The following is a 20286-nucleotide window of genomic DNA, read 5'->3' on the forward strand; positions in this document are numbered from 1 at the left end:
AAAAAAAATTCAGGTTCTATAGATGATGTGGGAATACTTTACCGGTCATCTTTCCACCTCTTGCAATTAATTTACATGTCAACATGTAGTTCTTATCCATTATTACAAAACATTGAGCTATTTCTACAAGCCCAGCAACTCCTCCATTCAGGAGCGGTGACTGGCTCAGGGTTCCTTCCAATTGCAAGGGTTACATGGTCTTAATGCCATTTTGAAGCGCTTTGGGACATCCTCAGGATGTGTAAGATGCGATATAAATACAAGAGCTTTCTTTATTTCTTTCTTTAACTGAGTTAACGTTTTCAAGGTTATGAAGGAATTGAGAACATTGTTCACTGTAGTGAAGGCATTCAAACATCAGGGACATTGGTTACAAAAAGGGAACTTTAGGAGCAAGAAGGGAGCTCAGGCAGTGCTTTTTATCCAAAATGGTAATTGAGATGCAAAATAAACTATCCGAGAAGGCCATTGAAGTTGACAGTAAGAAAGAAAGAGTTTGAATTTATATAGCACCTTTCATGATCTCCAGACATCCCAAAGCGCTTTGCAGCCAATGAAGTACTTTTGAAGTGTAGTCACGGTTGTAATGTAGGAAATGCAGCAGCCAATTTGCGCACAGCAAGATCCCACAAACAGCAGTGTGATAAATGAACAGTTAATCTATTTTTTTAGTGATGTTGGTTTGAGGGATAAATATTGGCCAGGACACCAGGAAGAACTCCCCTGCTCCTCTTCAAATAGTGTCACGGGATCTTTTACATCCACCTGAGAGGGCAGGCAGGGCCTCTGTTTAACGTCTCATCTGAAAGATGGCACCTCTAACAGTGCAGCATTCCCTCAGTACTGCACTGGAGGGTCAGCCTGAATTTTGTGCTCAAGTGGAGTGGGACTTAAACCCACAACCTTCTGACTCGAAGGCAAGAGAGCTACCCACTGAGTCACAGCTGGCAGCATAATGAGTTCAAGAGAGTTTCTGGAGAATGAAGGGATTGAGGAGTATGGTGAGTGGGATACATTTCGGAAAAATGTCCCAACTTGTTGAGTCTAATGGCCTTTTCTCGTAACCTAAACATTCCTTGTGTTCCTGTTAACCAGTGCTCCCTCGACATGTGATTGAATCAATAATCTGCTCCTTTCTTTCAATTTTGATTGCAGTGAGCACCAAATGGAGAATTGGAACTGGCACAATTTATATGTTGATTTTTCATTTTTCTTTCCAATGAATGATTCCAATAAATCTTCGGCCAGCTGCCAAAACGTATCATTTGTGTGAATCGATCATTGTATGACAAAATTGGATCGCAATACGAGAAGGCAATATAACAGATGATTGGTGCAGCGTGACTCTATGGTGCTCCACCACCTGCTTAATCGCTGTCAAATTAATTGTCTGCTAAAGCAATCAAGAAGCTTCATCAGGAATTTCAAATATGGAACATATGGCTTATTTACACCAATTAGTTGAAGCAGAGAGTGTTAATCCTTCTGGAAGATGTGGGAGCTCTTCATTAAGGACCTGTGGCAGAACTCTTGAAAGTCCTAGCCAAGGACGTCATCTCCAAAGAGGATAATTTCTACAATCTACTATTAATACAGGGTATGGTCATGTCGTGGTTATGTTACTGGACCAGTAATCCAGAGGCCCAGAGCTTCTGGAGAGAGAGTGTGAGTTCACATCCTACCATGGCAATTAGAGAATTTGAATTCAGTTTTAAAAAAAAGCTAAAAATAAAAAGCTGGTATCAGTAAAGGTGACCATGGAGCTATTTGGATTGTCGTAAATACATGCTGTCCTTACCCGGTCTGGCCTAGGTGTGACTCCAGGCCCACACCATCGCGGTTGCCTATTAACTGCCAGTATGAAGTGGCCTAGCAAGCCACACAGTTGCATTAACCTGTTCCTGCAGCGGTTCAAGAAGGCTCACCACAGCCTTCTCAGGGCAACTAGGGATGGACAATAAATGCCAGCTTTGCCAGTGATGCCCACATCCCAAGAATGAATCAAAAAATCTTCAGGTAATAATAAGTGAGCCAATTTACCTTCAAGCTCTATATCATCAATCCAATGTACCTACAGGCTCAAGATCACAAAACAGCAGGGCATTAGTTCCAATGTTACAAAATCGGCACTACCATTTTGGTGGTAGTGATCATGATTCAGTTAGATTTAGCATAGTTATGGAAAAGGACAAAGACAGAACAGGAGTAAATGTACTAAATTGGGGAAAGGCCAATTTTACTAAGATTTAGCAAAAGTGGACTGGAAACAGCTACTTGAAGGTAAATCAGTGTCAGAGCAGTGGGAGGCATTCAAGGGGGAGATTCAAGGGGTTCAGAGTAAACATGAACCCACAAAGAAAAAGGGTGGGACTGTCAAATCTAGAGCCCCCTGGATGACAAGGAGCAAACGGGGTAAGATAAGGCAAAAAAGGGAAGCTTATATCAGAAACCAAGAGCTCAATACTGCAGAAAGCCTCGAGGAGTATACAAAGTGCAGGGGTGAAATTAAAAGGAAATTAGGAAAGCAGAGAGAGGGCATGAAAAAATACTGACAAGTAAAATTAAGGAAAATCCAAAAATGTTTTATAAATACATAAAGAGCAAGAGGATAACTAAGAAAAGAGTAGGGACTATTAGAGACCATAAAGGTAACCTATGTGTGGAGGCGGAAGATGTGGGTATGGTTTTAATGAATACTTTGCGCCTGTCTTCACAAAAGAGGGGGACAATGCAGAGATTGTAGCTAAGGAGGAGTGTGAAATATTGGATGGGATAAACATACTGAGAGAGGAAGTATTAAGGGGTTTAGCATCTTTGAAAGTAGATAAATCACCAGGCTCGGATGAAATGTATCCCAGGCTGTTAAGAGAAGCAAGGGAGGAAATAGCAGAGGCTCTGACCATTGTTTTCCAATCCTCCCTGGCTACAGGCGTGGTGCCAGAGGATTGGAGGACTGCTAACATTGTACCGTTGTTTAAAAAGGGAGAAAGAGATAGACCGAGTAATTATAGGCCAGTCAGTCTAACCTCAATGTTGGCAAATTATTGGAATCAATCGTCATTTAGAAAGGCACGGGTTAATTAAGGACAGTCAAAGTGAATTTGTTATGGGAAGGTCATGTCTGACTAACTTGAATGAATTTTTTGAGCAGGTAACAAGGAGGGTCGATGAGGGTAACGTATTTGATGTAGTGTACCATGGATTTTAGGAAGATTTTTGACAAGGTCCCATTGGCAGACTGGACAAAAAAGTAAAAGCCCATGGGATCCAAGGGAAAGTGGCTAGTTGGATCCAAAATTGGCTCAGTGGCAGGAAGCAAAGGGTAATGGTTGACGGGTGTTTTTGCGACTGGAAGGCTGTTTCCAGTTGGGTTCCGCAAGGCTCAGTACTAGGTCCCTTGCTTTTTATGGTATATATTAATGATTTGAACTTGAATGTGGGAGGCTTGATCAAGAAGTTTGCAGATGATACAAAAATTGGCTGTGTGGTTTAAGGAGGAAAGCTGTAGACTGCAGGAAGATATCAATGCCCTGGTCAGGTGGGCAGAAAAGTGGCAAATGGAATTCAATCCAGAAAAGTGTGAGGTAATGCATTTGAGGAGGGCAAACAAGGCAGGGAAGTACACAATAAATGGGAGGAAACTGAAAGGTGTAAAGGAACAAAGGGACCTTGGAGTGCATGTCCACAGAGCTTGGAAGGTAGCAGGACAGGTAGATAAGGTGGTTAAAAAGGCATACAGGATACTTTCTTTTATTAGCCGAGGCATAGAATATAAGAGCAGGGAGGTTATGTTAGAACTGTATAAAACATTGGTTAGACCACATCTTCAGTACTGCTTACAGTTCTGGTCACTACATTGCACTAGAGAGGGTACAGAGGAGATTTACGAGGATGTTGCCAGGGCTGGAGAATTTTAGCTATGAGAAAAGATTGGATAGGCTGGGGTTGTTTTCTTTGGAACAAAGGAGGCTGAGGGGAGATTTAATTGAGGCATATAAAATTATGACGGGACTAGATAAAGTGAATAGGGAGGATCTATTTCCCATAGCAGAAGTGACCAGGGGGCATAGATTTAAAGTAATTTATAGAAGGATTAGAGGGGAGCTGAGGAGAAATTTTTTCACCCAGAGGGTGGTGGGGGTCTGGAAGTCAATGCCTGAAAGGGTGGCAGAGGCAGAAACCCTCAACTCATTTAAAAAGTACTTGGATGTGCACTTGAAGTACAGGGCTACGGACCAAGTGATGGAAAGTGGGATTAAGCTGGATAGGTCTTTTTCGGTTGGCACGGACATGATGGGCCGAATGGCCTCCTTTTGTGTCTTAACTTTCTATGATTCTATAAGCAGGACCTCCCACTCTGCAGGACTGGCTTCAAATTCCTTATTTATATTTTACACCCTTAAGAGATCACACTCAATTTGAATCAGTGTGATCTTTGGTAAGTTAAATTTCCTGAGATTCATACTTTTTCCTCAAAAAAGGCAAAAATTTGCAGGGCTATGGGGAAAAGAGTAGGGGGAGTGGGATTAATTGGATAGCTGTAAGATCCGGCACAGGCACGATGGTCCGAACGGCCTCCTTCTGTTCTGTGTGATTCTATGATCTATGATTCTTAGAGCCCCTGCAACCAGAATGTAGCATACACGTAATAAAATATCCTGATTATCAACTGCAAATTGCTTTCCGTAAGCCCCATTGACCTTATGACACTGCCTGCAACTGGAAGACCGTCACTGAAGGCATTTGTGTGGTATAAGCACAATGAGGTACGTGACTCCAGAGGCAGAGAAGACACTTTATCTCGCAGCATTGATGGCCACCTCCAGTGGGGCAAGTTGCCATTGACTGCCATTTTCTGCTGGCTGCAGACATGCTGAGAATATTATAGACCAGCAAAGTCAAAACCACTGGGGAGGAACTTTGGCCAGAAAGTCATGATTGCAACTTGGAAGCAGCCATGCATACAGAATCGTCTCTCAGTTCACTAGATCACAAGGTAGATTTGGACCAAGAAGGCCTTTACTTCTGTTTGATCTCGTCCTTCCAGGATGTCAACCCTACTGTCTGTTTCTTAAATGAGTGCGATGTCCTGACCGTTGCCATCCTCCCTGGCAGCTTGTTCAAGATATTGATCGCCTTCAGTGAACTTCCTGACCGTTCCCCCTTCACAGCCTTGGACCCATGCCCTCTTGTCCTGTTGCCTTGGCTTTTCTGTAAGTATCCTTTCGGGTTTCCTTTCCACATCCTGGTTAGTATCTATGTAAGGAGTCTTACAACACCAGGTTATAGTCCAACAGCTTTATTTGGAATCACAAGCTTTCGGAGAAAGCTTGTGATTCCAAATAAAGCTGTTGGACTATAACCTGGTGTTGTAAGACTCCTTACATTTGTCCACCCCAGTCCATCACCGGCATCTCCACATCATGATTAGTATCTGTAATATTTGAAGGTTCCCTCAGAGACGCCTCTCTTCAAAGCTGAAAAACTCTACGTTATCCAGATCTTCTTCAAACCCCCACTGTGAAAATGGAAAGAAGGCAAAGCAGTACATATTTCAGAATACCCTCAAGCAGTTTTGCAATATAATTGGGTATCAGTGACAGTTGCCTGCAGTCCTATCAATTCTCTTTTCTTTCAAGTCATAAACCATTGTGAAAAGAAAAATCACAGTGTGTGTGTCTCACTACAAAAAAGTATGCCACTGTCTTTTTATCAGAAAAGGGGGCAACTGGTCATCGGAGACCACAAGGTAAGTATTTTCGTAGTCTTTGTCTGCAGGACGTGCGGACAGCCTGTCCACGTTGGACGGATCAAGTGCCGCCTCACTCTTTCCTTTGGGTTGACTGTGCCTGGCCTTCACCAGTGTGTCCGTGGAGAACCTGAGGAGCAGTGAGTGAGCAGCACCACCTGCTGGGATCTTTATTTAAGAAGCGATTGCCTAGTTGAAATTTATCATCTTACTGTTTGATTCTCCCATTGACCCTGCCTTGACAATATATTGAAATTTATGTGCAAATTCTATTCTCTAATGTGCATTGACATCAACAATTTGGGTCCTGTTGTGTTTTGTGATGTGGAGACCGCTGTTACTTGGCACTAAACAGCCTTTCTTGGGGATATTTGAATGAACATTCAGACATTTACTAGTGCTTCCAATGCGCTCTTGGATGCTGGGAAACAATTAATGTCATACGGTGCAGGGAGATTTATTCACTGTTTATATTGGGATGTTTTACTATGTTAAAGACGCTATATAAATGCAAATTGTTGTTGTTATATTGGGAATTCATCCCCAGTGGAAGAGATTCCGCAATGTTCTGAGGCAGCAGCTGCTCATTGGTTCACCCCCTTTATATCACGGGGCAAATTCAGAGCATCAACTCCGCAGACAATCGCACATACTTCTAGAAGGTTCGCGCAGAGAATAATTATTTTTATTATTCATTCTCGGGATGTGGGCATTTATTGCCCGAACCCTAGTTGACCTCAAGAGTTCCTTTCCGAACTTTAGATTTCTGGCTGCAGACCTCCCTCTCCCCCCATCCTCCCACCTGCCTGATATTCGATGATGGGCATAATACAGACCAGCAATGTGAAAAAAAATGTGGATGTGCTGAGAGCAGGTGGGCTCATTCATCCAGGAGGCACGAACACTTTGTCTGACCTCCAGGTTGCGTCTTGAACTGTTGTTAGGATCACGCTCTGGAGTCTCTGGGAATTAAAGGCTAATCTCCTGGACACTGCTGCAAGCAAGAATTTCTTTTGCCAGAGGTAGATGTCACAGCAGGTAGTGGCAGGTGGCAGACTGTCACGATTAAATCATCTGACGTGGTATTGTCCCACATGATTTGAAGTGTAGCGATGTTGGGTGTTAAGCAAGGAATAGCACAACCTCATTTAACACCCAATATTCGGACTGAGTGTACCTACTTTTTATGTTTGGAGGCTAAGGAATGAATAATCAAATATAGTGTGTTATAGTTAGTGCTCATCAGCATATCTCCCATATATATATATATATATATATATGATAATATCCCTCAACCAAGTAAAACATTATCTGAACATTAACCTCATTATTGTTGTAGGATTTTGCTGTGGGCAAATTGGCTGCCCTATTTACCTACAGACTCTGGAGTTTAGAAGAATGAGAGGTGAGCTTATTGAAACATACAAGATTCTGAGAGGGCTTGACAGGGTAGATGCTGAGAGGTTGTTTCCCCTGGATGGAGAGTCTAGAACTAGGGGGCGTAGTCTCAGGATAAGAGGTCGGCCATTTAAGACTGAGATGAGGAGGAATTTCTTCACACAGATGGTTGTGAATCTTTGGAATTCTCTGCGTCAGAGGGCTGTGGATGCTGAGTATATTCAAATGTAAGGAGTCGCACAACACCAGGTTATAGTCCAACAGCTTTATTTGAAATCACAAGCTTTCGGAGCTTTCCTCCTTCGTCGAAGGAGGAAAGCTCCGAAAGCTTGTGATTTCAAATAAAGCTGTTGGACTATAACCTGGTGTTGTGCGACTCCTTACATTTGTCCACCCCGGTCCATCACCGGCATCTCCACACCACGAGGCTGAGATAGATAAGATTTTTGGACTCTAGGGAAAATCAAGGGATATGGGGATCGGGCAAGAAAGTGGAATCGATCGCGAAGATCAGCCCATGATCGTATTGAATGGCGGAGCAGGCTCGAGGGGCCGCATGGCCTACTCCTGCTCCTATTTCTTATGTTCTTAAGACACCCGTGACTACGCTTCAAAAGTTTATTGGCTCGTTCTTTTTTTTCCCTGCGTGCACGTTTAAGGTATTGACCAGGATGTTACCCTGATGGAGGGTCAGACCCACAGTATTACCTCACACCCTAGCAGCAGTAACTGACGTCACTTTTTAACTGGGCGGTGACGTCACCGGTCGAAACGTCATAAAGGGAAATGACGCGTGTTTTCGCGAGGGGCGGAAAGACCAAGATGGCGCCGATTGGTTTGAAAGCAATCGTCGGGGAAAGTAAGTCTCTTTTTGTCGGCGTTTATCCTCCTCTCTTTTTCTCCAGGAATATACGCGAGTTCAAATGTTTTCTTCAAGGTACAGAAAGAGTCAAAAAAAATGACATCGACATTTCGGGACTGTCGAGGCTCCAAGACACCGGGTTTTTGCGGGGCCGCTCCTGACAGGGGAGGAGGACAGGTCCTGCCCCTCCTCCCTCCCGATTGGCTTACTGGCCTGTGCGCTCTTCTCCTGGTTGGTCGCGGGCGCTGTCAATCAAGCACCGCGCCGCGTTTCCTGTTACCCCGCCTGCTTTTGTGGGTTGGGAGGTAACAAGTAGTGGGCTTTAAAAATAAGCCCAAGGGTGTGGTGTGGTGTAGTGTAGTGTGTTGTGTTGTGTTGTGTTGAGCTGGAATTCTGTATTTTTAAAGTGCAAATGTTTGTTTGTTTATTTATTTATATGCCATCAATTGAGGCAAAAGGGATTTTTTTTTCAAAAAGAGGAAGGTGTTGGAGCTGCTCTGCTGTAGTTCCTGATCAGTCGTCTCTCAGAGTTATTGGCCTAACGTCAGTCAAGAAGTTTCCTGTTTTGCGAAACTTGTGAAATGCAACTCCAAATGTTAAGTTTTTTTTCTTTGAATATCATTCTGATTCGCAAGAGATAAGAGGCACCAGTCTTTTTTGGGGACTGCAACAGGGGTGAATAAGGTGCCCCCACCCTGATGTATTAATGTAGTAAAAGCCGCAACCAAAGTGTGTCTCTTTTTTTTTGTTTTCTCCAGCTGTTACCTTTTAGGGCAGCTGGCAAATCCGAAGGATTCAGTTTTTGTGGGTTGGCTCTTTTTTTTTAAAAAAAAGCTCCAGCTTATACTGTGGGGCTGCAACAAGTTCTCATAGTAGCATTGCTGCTCTGATGTCAAGAGTAGCTTTATTACTGAAATCTTATTACTGAAAAAAAATTCTATACTAATAAAGTTTAGCCATTTAAAAAAAAAATGTTTTTAGGTGTTTTCCTTTAATTTATGTGTTTAAATAACTGCTACCTCATCATGCAGATTTCATAGATCTAAGTGTGTATAACTTTTTTTGGTCAGCATGGGCACAATGAGCTGAGTGGCCACCTTCTGTGCTTTAACATTCTATGAAGCTTAATTCAGTCGCTGATTTAGAAGGGAGCTAATTTTTAATCAAATGTATGAAAGTACATCTATATGTATAATAGCTACATAAGATGTGAATGTACTTATTTGAGAACTTTTTTTGAGGAGGAGAAAATTCTGCTCCAAAGGACTCTTTTTAGCTAGTCGGGAGACTGACCGGTGTAGTTTTAGCTGGTTGGAGTAACCAAGTCAAACTATGTTGTGAAAAGTGAACTGCCATTCAGCATCTCAAATTAACCAAACGTCAGACAAGATATGTCATTGCCACTAAACACTTGGTCTCAATGGCTTTCAATGGTTAAACATCACTTGAACATAACACACAGCCTACTATATTTACAAAGAAAGATTAGTAAGTTTGATGATACACTGGGGTTATTTCAAACTAGAAGTTTTGTAATAGTATTACACAGAACATGTTCTGTGTGTAATGCTTTCACATGAAATCTTTTGAAATGATTTCCTGTATTCAAAATAAGTGATTCGATGTAGATTAAACTTTTCTGCTGTGTATGGTTAAAATTAGCAATACTTCAATTTAAGGTTTGAATTATCCTTCTGCCCCATTTTATTATAAAGGCTGCTTAATCATTATGCTATCATTTTGGCTCAGTCTTTGACTGTATTTCAAATGCTACCATATCTGCTTTTGAGATATTTGGGATTGAGGAAGTTGACACTATCTTGGTGTTGCATTTTGTTTGTGGATTGGCTCTTCCTTCAGTGGTCCTTAGAATGTGTTCAACGCCACAAACTGACACTCGTGGATGATTTCAGACAAGTTCATTTCAAGAGTAGATGTCTTGGTTAGTGGTATAGCTACTGTGATTAATTGCAAACATGAGCCCTAAAGCAGTTGGTGTAGCTGTTCAGTTAGGGTTTTGTGCAGCAATCTAGTTCTCAGAATCTTAACACGTGATTGTGAGGTCAGAAACTTTGATACTTAGTTTTGAGGTTTTGTGGTCCAGTAGTTTTTCCATATGTAACTTTGACCACCAATATGTGGCATGATCGGCTTGTGACATTGAAAAATGTAGCAATATGCCTGGAAATTTTAACATCCTCTACATTCAAATTGCAATTGTAAGATTCCCGTGAGTTGTAATCATAAACCACCGTAATCTAATCAGTTGCAAAAGGGAGCTGATGCCACTCAGACACAGCAAAGAAAATTGTTTTGAGCAGAACATGTAAGGGGGAATTTCAGTAGTTATATAAAGATGGGAAGAAATAGAAAGAAGCTTCAGGGGTGGGAAAGAGAAATAGAATAAATACTTGCATTTATATAGCACCTTTCACATCCTCTGGACATCCCAAAGCACTTTACAGCTGGTGAATTACTTGTTAGTCACTGTTTTTGTTAGCAAAATTATTTTTTTAAATTGCAAGGTCAGAAAATAAGTTTTGAAGCACTAAACAGTGCATTTTTATAAAGGAGAGGTTAGATATATATTTTATGTACAAGAAAGTGGCAGAGAAGAAAATTTAAAGATGGGGTCAGGGGGGAATAATTGCTCCTGATTTGCAGTTTTTCAAGCAGTCTTGGAAGTAAATTTGTATTTATTCTCTAGGTGCAGATGACACTGGCAAGGCTGTGTTAATTGCCAGTTCCATAAGTGCAAATGCATGGCTTGGTAGGCCATTTTTAGAAGGTATTGAGTCAGTCATGTAATGTGGGCTAGAGTCACATGTGGGCAGGTTTTCTTCTCTAAAAGATGTAAGTGACCACATGACCAGATTTTATTGAATTCAGTTTCACAGCTTGCTATGGTGCGGTTTGAACTCATGACCTCTGGGTTGCTTGTCCACTGCACTATCGTACCCCTGTGTAGTAAGAGAACTGATGTAATATTAATTTCAACAAGCTTGCATTCCTTATTAAAAGCACCCTTTTATTTTGGACTGCATAATTTTTTTTTTCTGTTGAGTGCCAAAACCTTTTGAGTTTGGTATGATTACATAATGGATTTTGGTGCTACAAAACCCTGAAGGCTGAAACTGAGTTCCCTGGGGGATTGCCAGCCTCCACAAACTACAGCTCATCGAAACGGTGTGCCTCGGGCACGCCATCCTCACCAAACTCTACTGCTCCTCATTGCTCAGCAAATTAATGTTAAGATCCTTGTCCTTGCTTTCACATCACTCCTTGACTTCATCCTACCCTACTTCAGTGATCTCCTCCAGCCATGTACTCCTTCATGTGACCTTAGCTCCTCAGACACCAGGTTACTCCAAATTCCATGTGCTTTCCACTCCAGCATTGGTAGAAGTTTCTTTAGCCATTATCCCCTGCTCTCTGGAACTCCCTCCTTCCCTGCCTTCTAAAGTCTCCTTAAAATGCTTCTCTTTGACCATACTTTTTCCTCTTGCTCCCATCCCACTTTTTCTTTCTGCTTGGCCTGTAGTCTTTGTTCACCACCTTGTGCGGTACTCTGAGCTGTGTCTCTACACATGGATCCCAGGTAGTACCAGTGCTATCGTTATACCATCAGTTGGTGTGTTCTGGCAAGGCAGGAAATGCTTTAGCCAACCCTGTTGAAAATGCAGTGAACAAGAATTTCCCGAACTGTCATTTGCTCCTCTCCCTCCTTGAATGGACTGCTGATAAATTGAACAGTTCCAGCAAGATATAGTGGCCCTATACTTCACATTATTGTGAAACTCTTGTGTGGCCATTAAACATCTTTGGGTGTGGTCAAACTGCAGCTTTTAGATCAATTCAAAGCACTCTTGCTGCGTATTGAAGTGAAAATGGTGGTACAACTCCAAGTCGGGTCCTGAATGCCCTGAAGTGAAGCGATATACGATCCCTGAGGGAGGTTATCCTGCAACACTTGGTCTTGACACCTCTTGAGTATGTTAAACACGTGCTCAGACACAAGGACCTCCTGGGCATTTTATAAACTAACTCCAGATACACTTTAATGTTTTAAGAAAGCGGACAGTCCCTCCCTTGCTCTCAAAAGATCAAAAATTTACAGGTCTGAGAGTGGAGCTTGTGTTCACACATGTAAGCACACACCTGCAGGGCTATAATCTGGCAGGCCACGTATGATTAACAGCTACAGGCAGCCCCCAGTGTAATGGTACCTTGTCACCTGAATTTAGTACTCTGCAGTTGGCTTCAGATGAGTAGTACAATATAATTAGACAATCTGCAGGTTCATGGAAACCACCTGGGCCATCTGATGTGTTTTACTTCTACTTTGCATGCTGTGATGCCGATGCACTAATATTATAGTCGTTAAGCTTCTGAAGCATTATGATTAATAATTAAACTACTCCTAATGCACTAAATCAAATACCTATAATGCAATTTCCATAAAAAGAAATTTTAAATACTTTACCTGTGCACACCCTTTCACTTTTCATCCTGTTTTCCCTTCCCTATTCACTCTTTCCCATGTTTTTAAGTTTAAAATTTTTAATCAGCTAAGTATAGAGAATCGCAAAGTGTAACAGAGAGAGTCTAACCACCTCCCTTGACATTCAACGGCGTTACCATCGCCAAATCCTCCACCATCAACATCCTGGGGGTCACCATTGACCAGAAACTTAACTGGACCAGCCATATAAATACTGTGGCTACAAGAGCAGGTCAGAGGCTGGGTATTCTGTGGCGAGTGACTCACCTCCTGACTCCCCAAAGCCTTTCCACCATCTACAAGGCACAAGTCAGGAGTGTGATGGAATGCTCTCCACTTGCCTGGATGAGTGCAGCTCCAACAACACTCAAGAAGCTTGACACCATCCAGGACAAAGCAGCCCGCTTGATTGGCACCCCATCGACCACCCTAAATATTCACTCCCTTCACCATCGGCACACCATGGCTGCAGTGTGTACCATCCACATGATGCACTGCAGCAATTCACTAAGTCTTCTTCGACCGCACCTCCCAAACCCGTGACCTCTACTACCTACAAGGACAAGGACAAGGACAAGGGCAGCAGGCACATGGGAACAACACCACCTGCACGTTCCCCTCCAAGTCACACACCATCCCGACTTGGAAATATATAGCCATTCCTTCATTGTCGCTGGGTCAAAATCCTGGAACTCCCTTCCTAACAGCACTGTGGGAGAACCTTCACCAAATGGACTCCAGTGGTTCAAGAAGGCGACTCACCAGCACCTTCTCGAGGGCAATTAGGGATGGGCAATAATGGTTGCCCTTGCCAGCGACGCCCATATCCCATGAATGAATTTTTTTAAAATGGCTCTTTGGAAGATATGGACTTCAGTATTTAAATCGTTATGACACTTTGCAATGTAAATTAGCCACCCAATCAACTCCAGCATCACAGCTTATTGAATACCAATAACAGCAACAACAACTTGCATTTATACAGCGCCTTTAACGTAGTAAAATGTCCCAAGGTGCTTCACAGGAGCGTTACCAAACAAAATTTGACACCGAGCCACATAAGCAGATATTAGGACAGGTGACCAAAAACTTGGTCAGAGGTAGGTTTTAAGGAGCGTCTGAAAGGTGGAGAGAATTCTAGAGCTTAGGGCCCAGGCAACTGAAGGCACGGCCGCCAATGATGGAGCGAGTAAAATCGGGGATGCGCAAGAGGCCAGAATTGGAGGAGCGCAGAAATCTCGGAGGGTTGTAGTCTTATCACTTTGCATTTGTCAACATTGAATTTTATTTGCCATTTCTCAGCCCAATTCCCCAATCTATCTAGATCTCTGCACCTGATCAGCCTGCTCCTGATTGTGAATCCCCTTGTCCCCCATTTGTTATTGACAAATGGTAACAGTTTTGTCTCTAACTCTACTTTGGAGTCATTGCTATATAGCTTGAACAGCAAAGGTCCAGGCACCCCACTGGACACTTCCCACCACTTCAATGCAGCTGGGTGAATGGCTAACATCTGCTTCTTTACAGCCAGTTAAGAGTCTGTTTTGGTTCCTGCCCAGCTCTTCTCTGCTTTTCTTCCTATAATGTGGAGATGCCGGTGATGGACTGGGGTGGACAAATGTAAGCAATCTTACAACACCAGGTTATAGTCTAACAGTTTTATTTGAAAATCACAAGCTTTCGGAGCTTACCTCCTTCGTCAGTTGAGTGAAGTTCTAAAATTGAATAGCATATATTAGGCTGGGAGACGGTCACAGCAATCAAAGGTGTCGTTGGTGTTCAGACAGGTTAGCCACGGAAAACATTGCATCCCAGTATACTGAATACACAATGGGTCAGATTACACAGACAAAGAGAGAAAGAGACCAGAGAGAGAGAGAATGTCCAGTTGTATTAAAAACAGATAACTTTTTTTTCCGCTGGTGAGGTTACGTGTAGCGTGACATGAACCCAAGATCCCGGTTGAGGCCGTCCTCATGGGTGCGGAACTTGGCTATCTATTTCTGCTCGACGATTTTGCGTTGTCGTGTGTCTCGAAGGCCGCCTTGGAGAACGCTTACCCGAAGATCGGTGGCTGAATGTCCTTGACTGCTGAAGCGTTCCCCGACTGGGAGGGAACCCTCCTGTCTGGCGATTGTTGCACGGTGTCCGTTCATCCGTTGTTGCAGTGTCTGTATAGTCTCGCCAATGTACCATGCTCCGGGGCATCCTTTCCTGCAACGTATGAGGTAGACAACGTTGGCCGAGTCATAGGAGTATGAACCGTGCACCTGGTGGGTGGTGTCATCTCGTGTGATGGTGGTATCTGTGTCGATGATCTGGCATGTCTTGCAGAGTCCCAGTCGGGGAACACTTCAGCAGTCAAGGACATTCAGCCACCGATCTTCGGGTAAGCGTTCTCCAAGGCGTCCTTCGAGACACACGACAACGCAAAATCGTCGAGCAGAAATTGATAGCCAAGTTCCGCACCCATGAGGACGACCTCAACCGGGATCTTGGGTTCATGTAACGCTACACGTAACCCCACCAGCGGAAAAAAAAGTTATCTTTTTAATACAACTGGTCTCTCTCTGGTCTCTCTCTGTCTGTGTAATCTGACCCATTGTGTATTCAGTATACTGGGGTGTAATGTTTTCCATGGCTAACCTGTCTGAACACCAACGACACCTTTGATTGCTGTGACCGTCTCCCAGCCTAATATATGCTATGCGATTTTAGAACCTCCTTCACATGACGAAGGAGGTAAGCTCCGAAAGCTTGTGATTTTCAAATAAAACTGTTGGACTATAACCTGGTGTTGTAAAATTGCTTACATTTCTTCCTATAGACCAACCTGCTATGCAGTACTGTTTCAAAAGTCATGCTGAAGCCAAGGTAAACAGCATCTATAAGAGTTCCCTTTATCTACATGCACAGCTACCTCCTCATAATTTGAACAGGTTTGTCAAATGCAGTCTCTTCCACCGGCACCCACCTGATTTCCCCTGATGCATTCATACCTGCCTAGGTGTTTCACCCTTCTTCAGGATAGCGTCTAACATTTTACGCATGAAAAATGTCAAAGCAATTTTGTAGTGGCCATTTATCTTGCACAGAAGAATGGTGTTGGCATGGTAACAGCATCATAAGCATCCCTAAACTGTGTTTCAGGGACTTGATGTACTATCTTCCCACTCGCAGTAATAAGTGGTGAAGAAACAGGAAACCAATTTTTGTGACAAAGTTTTAATGTAAAACAAGGCAGCCTCTCAAGATTCTGAGGGGGCTCGACAGGGCAGATGCTGAGAGGTTGTTTCCCCTGGCTGGGGAGTCTGGAACCAGGAGGCATAGTCTCAGGATAAGGGTTCGGCCATTTAAGACTGAGATGAGGAATTTCTTCACACAGGATTGTGAATCTTTGGAATTCTCTATCTCAGAGGGCTGTGGATGCTGAGTCGTTGAATATGTTCAAGGCTGAGTTATAGATTTTTGGACTCTAGGGGAATCAAGGGATATGGGGATCGGGCGGGAAAGTGGAGTTGAGGTCAAAGATCAGTCATGATCTTGTGTGGTGGAGCAGGCTCGAGGGGCCGTATGGCCTACTCCTGCTCTTATGTTCTCTCAGCCTTTGGTAGTGCATGGCACAGGGAAACTAGAGAAGGGGGGAAGATCCCTCACAAGCGGAGGGGAGAAAAAAGGATCATGTGCTGACAAAAAAGCCGTCCTGGCAGAACTGCAGCTGTGTTGTGCTGAAAATGTAATCAAAAACCTTGCAAGGGGTATTGTAGTTGCGTAGCAGTTAGTAAGATCAAAGAATTGGTGATCCTCGTGCTTCAATAAACGACCGGAATTGGCACTTTGGTGTCTTTACCATGTTAATGTATTGATGTGCTATAGGAAAAATCCCACTTAAACGAATAAGCTTTAATGTTGAGTGGTCTGGCTGTTGTGTGCTGCTCAATTTATTGCTTCGAATTACTCCTATTGTTGCCACCAGTACCAGTGGCAGACCTGTCCCCACCAATATTTTCATCCTAATGTTCTCTGGAGCTCAAACTTCCAGACAAAGTCTTACCAATGTCCTACTTGGTGTTTTTTGCAGTTCAAGTGGATGTTTTATGAAAGTATCACGCCATCATTACTAAGATCTTAGTGATAACATTGACAATTGTGGGAGAGATAAAAATGATATTTTCAGGAAGTTGGAGAGATGTTTTTATGTTAAAATAGTGTCACACAAAATCTGTTTCCTGTTTCTTCACTTCTTAGCACTATGGGTGGAAATGTAGTAAATCAAGTCTCTGAAACACAGTTTAGAGATGCTTATGATTCTGGAACCATGCCAATGCCATTCATCTGTGCAAGATAAATGGCCAGGACAGTTCTGTCCAGTGCAGTCCACATACTTATCGACTCTAATGAATCAATTAATTGGGTACTATTGTACGTTTTACATTTCGATTTTATTTTCCCTTTATTGCTGCACAATGAAGGAGTTTGCAGAGAAGCAGGACTACACCTGATTTTTAAAAAATAATTCAGTAATGACATTAAGCTGTATCAAATAGTGTATCCCTGCAGTATGCTGCTGCTTTCACTTCTTATTACAGAGCTAGAACCCTTATTTCAGTTCAACCTGGACATGTCCATTTGTGTTTTTCATTTTTCAAGATCATATTAGAGGATTTCAAACCATTGTGAGTGCCAAAGCCTATATATAGCACTGTGCAATATTACTATGCAGCTGTTTAACATGATCATTTAAAATTGCCTTGTCTGATGTTTTAATGGAATGTTTAACCCACTTAAGTGCATTAATGTCTGTGTTTAATTAATAACATTCATTGTTAGTTCAGTAATACCCTACATTTTCATTTTGAGGCTTAGATATCTTGCAACTTTCATAGAACTACATAGAAATTACAGCACAGAAACAGGCCATTCAGCCCAAATGGCTATGCTGGTGTTTATGCTCCACATGAGCCTCCTCCCACCCTACTTCATCTCACATGAGCATAGGAAATGTCTGCATTTGTAATGATCTTACAGTAAGTGTACAGCATTTAAATCAGAGTTTCACAGAAATGTTGAATTGTCCCCTCACCCAAGCCAAGAGATTGATCAAGCAACCTATCCCTAATTCTTTTGCTGCTGAACGCTAGAAAGTTTGAGTATGACTGGAGCTGGTAGAAATGACCTATTGTATTTTCAGCCTCCCTTATGGCCCAGTTGGAAACATGCTGTAAGGAAATGGAGTGGAACAAAATGCTATGCTACAAGAACCATTTATATAGTAAACGTCCTAAGGTGCTTCAGAGGTGGAATAGATGAGCAGTAATAGATGTATTGAGGCACATAATAACAGCACAAAGAGGTAGGTTTTGAGGAAGCTTTTAAAAATGAGGTGTAGCAAGATGGAGGAGCTTAGGGCGAGAGTTCCAGAGCGTAAAGCCCACATAAAGCTTTGCTTTCAATGGTGGAACAGAGAGCGACTAGGAATGGAAAGAAAGCCAGAGTAGTTAGGTGTATGCACATTGATATCTTGGGCTGGGGCAGCTTGCAGAGCTAGGGTGGGGCAAGGTCGTGGAGAGATTTATAAACTAGGTGAGGATTTTGAATTTATTTCATCATGGAACTGGGGCCAGTGAGGACAGGAGTGATAGCTGAGTGGGATTTGGTGTGGGATAGGATGCAGGCACTGGAGTTGTCGACAAGTTGGAATTTGTATTGAATGAATCATAAAACATTTAGCCTTTGGAGACCAACAGGATTACCTTCAGGCTGTAATCTGTTACAGAAGATGAAATATACTTCTCACTTTGACACATAGATCTTTGTTTGGTGTCTGGGAATTGGTCCTGAGAGGTGAGCTTCTGTTAATCATAGATTCTATTTCTTTAGTATTGGAACTGTACAATGTTACAGCACAGAAACCATTTCGTCCAAGAAGTCTGCGCTGCTCTTTTCTCCACATGAGCCCCCAGTCTCGTCCCACCCTGCTGCTTGCTGTCCATACTGTTTAATATTCTTCTTTTCAAACAACTATTTAATTCCAGTTTAAAAGAAAGACTGCTTCAACAAGAGTTTGTAGCAGACCATTCCACGTTCTAACCACCCTGTTGTGTAAATAACTTTTTCTAACCTCCCTTTTTAATTCTTTGATTTTCTTTTAAGATTTGTGCCCTCTCATAATTGATATTTTTTGTAATCAATGTTACTAGAATTTCAATGAAGCATAATGGTAGCGTTGAAATTTCCCCACTATGCTCACGAGCTGAGAAACACCAACAATGTAATTATAGATTTTGGTTTTTTCTACTTGAGTTGTCTGCCGAGCGCATTTTGAGTTTTAAATAAAACAAGGGCAAAGAAAAGAAAGAGCTTGCATTTATATATCTGGTGGTTACAGCTCTGTTACTGATTACAGAAGCAGTTTGAAGTGATGACTTAAGAGTATTGCACAATATTGAAGCATATTGGCTTGTGTCGTTTTTTCCTTAACATTTTTATGCTTATTAAACCCAACTGGTTCGAGAGGCCATAAAGGCAAAGAATATGGGAAAAGGTGTTAGACTGTTGTGTTAATAGATTTGGGGTGAGGTGCTGTACTGTAATTTGGTGAAATAATTCAGAAGCCCTGTTGTGACATGACTTTTAGTGATGCTTGATTCTAGCTTTGGTGGGGTAGGGAACTGCCATCGTTTGTAATGAAGCTAGAATTTCTACTTCTGAGGCTTTGAGTGCCAATTTGGATGAAAGTGAAGGTGCCAGGAGATTGGAATAATGGTTGGGAAAGATAGTTCACGGGTCAGAAAATTAAGAACCAGTATAGATCTTCGAACACGAAATGAGGAGCTATAATTTTAGCTTTGATCCTTTCATAGAATCATAGAATCATAGAAGTTACAACATGGAAACAGGCCCTTCGGCCCAACATGTCCATGTCGCCCAGTTTATACCACTAAGCTAGTCCCAATTGCCTGCACTTGGCCCATATCCCTCTATACCCATCTTACCCATGTAACTGTCCAAATGCTTTTTAAAAGACAAAATTGTACCCGCCTCTACTACTGCCTCTGGCAGCTCGTTCCAGACACTCACCACCCTTTGAGTGAAAAAATTGCCCCTCTGGACCCTTTTGTATCTCTCCCCTCTCACCTTAAATCTATGCCCCCTCGTTATAGACTCCCCTACCTTTGGGAAAAGATTTTGACTATCGACCTTATCTATGCCCCTCATTATTTTATAGACTTCTATAAGATCACCCCTTAACCTCCTACTCTCCAGGGAAAAAAGTCCCAGTCTGTCTAACCTCTCCCTGTAAGTCAAACCATCAAGTCCCGGTAGCATCCTAGTAAATCTTTTCTGCACTCTTTCTAGTTTAATAATATCCTTTCTATAATAGGGTGACCAGAACTGTACACAGTACTCCAAGTGTGGCCTCACCAATGCCCTGTACAACTTCAACAAGACATCCCAACTCCTGCATTCAATGTTCTGACCAATGAAACCAAGCATGCCGAATGCCTTCTTCACCACCCTATCCACCTGTGACTCGACTTTCAAGGAGCTATGAATCTGTACTCCTAGATCTCTTTGTTCTATAACTCTCCCCAACGCCCTACCATTAACGGAGTAGGTCCTGGCCCGATTCAATCTACCAAAATGCATCACCTCACATTTATCTAAATTAAACTCCATCTGCCATTCATCGGCCCACTGGCCCAATTGATCAAGATCCCGTTGCAATCCTAGATAACCTTCTTCACTGTCCACAATGCCACCAATCTTGGTGTC

General features: G+C 42.5%; 1 protein-coding gene across 1 annotated transcript in view; it reads left to right on the forward strand.

Annotated features, from left to right (window-relative positions):
* Window positions 1–7940: 7940 nt before the first annotated feature.
* The window catches only part of stxbp2 (syntaxin binding protein 2), a 61975-nt gene continuing 49629 nt past the window's right edge, over window positions 7941–20286 (forward strand). Inside the window, exon 1 of the mRNA XM_067973080.1 lies at window positions 7941–8006. Within this exon, the coding sequence (XP_067829181.1) occupies window positions 7970–8006 (37 nt within the window). The 5' untranslated portion in view covers window positions 7941–7969. The remainder of the gene's footprint in view (window positions 8007–20286) is intronic.

The sequence above is a fragment of the Heptranchias perlo genome, chromosome 37, assembly GCF_035084215.1.
Source record: "Heptranchias perlo isolate sHepPer1 chromosome 37, sHepPer1.hap1, whole genome shotgun sequence".
Taxonomy (NCBI): domain Eukaryota; kingdom Metazoa; phylum Chordata; class Chondrichthyes; order Hexanchiformes; family Hexanchidae; genus Heptranchias; species Heptranchias perlo.